Source organism: Penaeus chinensis, chromosome 27 (genome assembly GCF_019202785.1).
Source record: "Penaeus chinensis breed Huanghai No. 1 chromosome 27, ASM1920278v2, whole genome shotgun sequence".
Lineage (NCBI taxonomy): Eukaryota > Metazoa > Arthropoda > Malacostraca > Decapoda > Penaeidae > Penaeus > Penaeus chinensis.
This window is the reverse complement of record NC_061845.1, coordinates 17,241,174-17,243,621: the sequence shown is the minus strand read 5'-3', so window position 1 is coordinate 17,243,621 and position 2,448 is coordinate 17,241,174. Positions and strand designations below refer to the sequence as shown.

General features: G+C 42.4%; 1 protein-coding gene across 11 annotated transcripts in view; it reads right to left on the bottom strand.

The window, feature by feature from the left end:
* Positions 1-725: 725 nt before the first annotated feature.
* LOC125039567 overlaps positions 726-2,448 on the bottom strand; it is a 31,799-nt gene continuing 30,076 nt past the window's right edge. For all 11 annotated transcript variants that reach the window (XM_047633650.1, XM_047633653.1, XM_047633646.1 and 8 more), the window contains 2 exons: positions 2,046-2,372; positions 726-1,004 (listed from right to left, as the gene is read on the bottom strand). In XM_047633650.1, the coding sequence (XP_047489606.1) occupies positions 910-1,004; positions 2,046-2,372 (422 nt within the window). In that variant the 3' untranslated portion in view covers positions 726-909. The remainder of the gene's footprint in view (positions 1,005-2,045; positions 2,373-2,448) is intronic.

Here is a 2,448-nt window from a genome sequence, read left to right as displayed (position 1 = left end):
CTTCTTCTTATCATCTCTGTCATCACTATCTATATCATTATCGTCATTATCATTATTATCACTATCGTCATTATCATTATTATCATTGTCGTCATTATCATTATTATCATTATCGTCATTATCATTATTATCACTATCGTCATTATCATCATTATCACTATCGTCATTATCATTATTATCATTATTGTCATTATCATTATTATCACTATCGTCATTATCATTATTATCATTGTCGTCATTATCATATTATCATTATCGTCATTATCATTATTATCACTATGTTCATTATCATTATTATCATTATCGTCATTATCATTATAATCATTATCGTCATCATCGTTATCATTATCATTACTATCATTACCGCTACTTATTTTATCATTATCATTATCGCCGCCCTCTTTATTCCTCTTCACCATCATTCTCCACCTATTTATCATTTTTCTCCCAGTTTTATTCACTTCACTTTATTATCTACTTTTCTCTTTCTTTTATTTGATATTCTATCGTACATTCTTATTCCCTTCCTACTTTGTTTTTCTCTTCTACTTTTTTCTCTTTTATTTACTGTTACATTTTTTTCACGATTTTCCTCTTATTCCCTTCCTCTTTACCTTCTTCTCTTTGGAAAAAAAAAATGATCTTCGCTTTTCTTCTCCCACTCGCTTTCTCTGCTTCGTGTCTGGTCGTTTTCTTCCTGTTGTTCATCCTATGTCCCCCCCCCCCTCTTATTCCCTTCCTCTTCATCTTCTCTTTAAACTAATCATCTTTTCCTTCGTCTTTCCCTTACAGCTTCTTGGTTGAGTAGTCGTTCTCTTCTGGTTGTTTTTTTGTTTTTTCTCTCTCTCTTATTCCCTTCCTCTTCATCTTCTCTTTAAATTAATCATCTTCTTTTCCCTCGTCTTTCCCTTACAGTTTCTTGGTTGAATGGTCGTTCTCTTCCGGTAGTTTGTGGTTGATGACCGTCGCGGGAATGGTGGGAGAGCCTGGTTCGCTCATCTCCTCTGTTGGGGGAAAGATATAAATGGTAAAGAGGTAATGGTATAATGGTAATGATGATCGGGTTGGTGATGGTGGTGGTGTGGATGGGGCTGTTTGGTAGAGTTGGGGATGGGAATAATGAGGATATGGTGATAATGAGGATGTGATGATGATGATGGTGATAATGATGAGGATGGTGATGGTGATGATGATGGTGATAATGAGGATGTGATGATGATGATAGTGATGATGATGATGGTGATGGTGATGATGATGATGATGGTGATAATGAGGATGTGATGATAGTGATGATGATGATGGTGATGATGATGATGATGGTGATAATGAGGATGTGATGATGATGATAGCGATGATGATGATGGTGATGGATGATGGTGATGGTGATGGTGATGATGATGATGACAGTGACAATAGTATCAATAACAAACATAATAATGATTCGTTCCTTTTATACTGGCATAAAGGTTACTCTTGACTTGACTAATACAGATCACTTCATTGGATACAAATTAAACTGTTTATATGTATATATACATATATTTATTTTCTATAATACATTTCATAACAATTTCTCTTACGTCACCGCTCATTCCTCTCCCCTCTTTTATCTCCTTTCTCCTCCCTACTATTTTCCCCTTTCCTTTTCCTTTTACCCCTCTTCTCTTTCTCCCAGTCTCCCTCCTCCTAATTCCTTCCTCCTTTCCTCTTTCTCACTCATCTCTCCCTTCCAACTTTTCCATTTCACTTTCCCTTCTATTCCCTTCCCCTTTATGTATTCATTCCCCTCTTTCTTCTCCATTTCCCCTCCTTCTCGTCCCCTTTCCCCATCCTCTTCCTATATCCTTCCCATATTTATTCTTTCTCCTTTACCCTTTCCCTCTCCCTTCTCCCCCCTCCCTCCTTTCCCCTTTCACCCTACCTTCTCGCCCCTCCCTCCTTTACCCTTTCCCTCTCCCTTCCCCCCCTCCCTCCTTTCCCCTTTCCCCCTCCCTTCTCCCTCCTTCCTTCTTTCCACTCTTTCGCCTCCCCCCCCCCTTTCTCACCTGCCTCCCGCCCCCCCGTCTCGGGAATGTGCCTGTGGCTGACGATGCCGATGGAGGGCAGGTAGTCGCCGTGGGACGTGACCTCGTGCCGGGGCTTCATCCTCGTGCAGAGTGCCAGGGCCAAGATCATGACGAGGAAGAAGGCCAGTCCAGTGAGTACCCACGCCCACACTTGGCCCTCGCCCAGGCTCCCTTCCTCGCGTGTGTCTCCCTCGTCTGCCCCTTCCTCTTGGTCCTCTTTATCCGCGTTTGTGCTCTGGTTCCCGTCTTCGTCTGGGTTTGGCGGAGGGTCGTCGGGGGAGGTGTGGTTCAGCCACGCCTCCTGCCCTGTGGGGGGGAGGGGAGGGGGGTGTTAGGTGGGTGGGGGAGTTTTGGGTACTTGGGTTGATTAACTCTCTCTCTC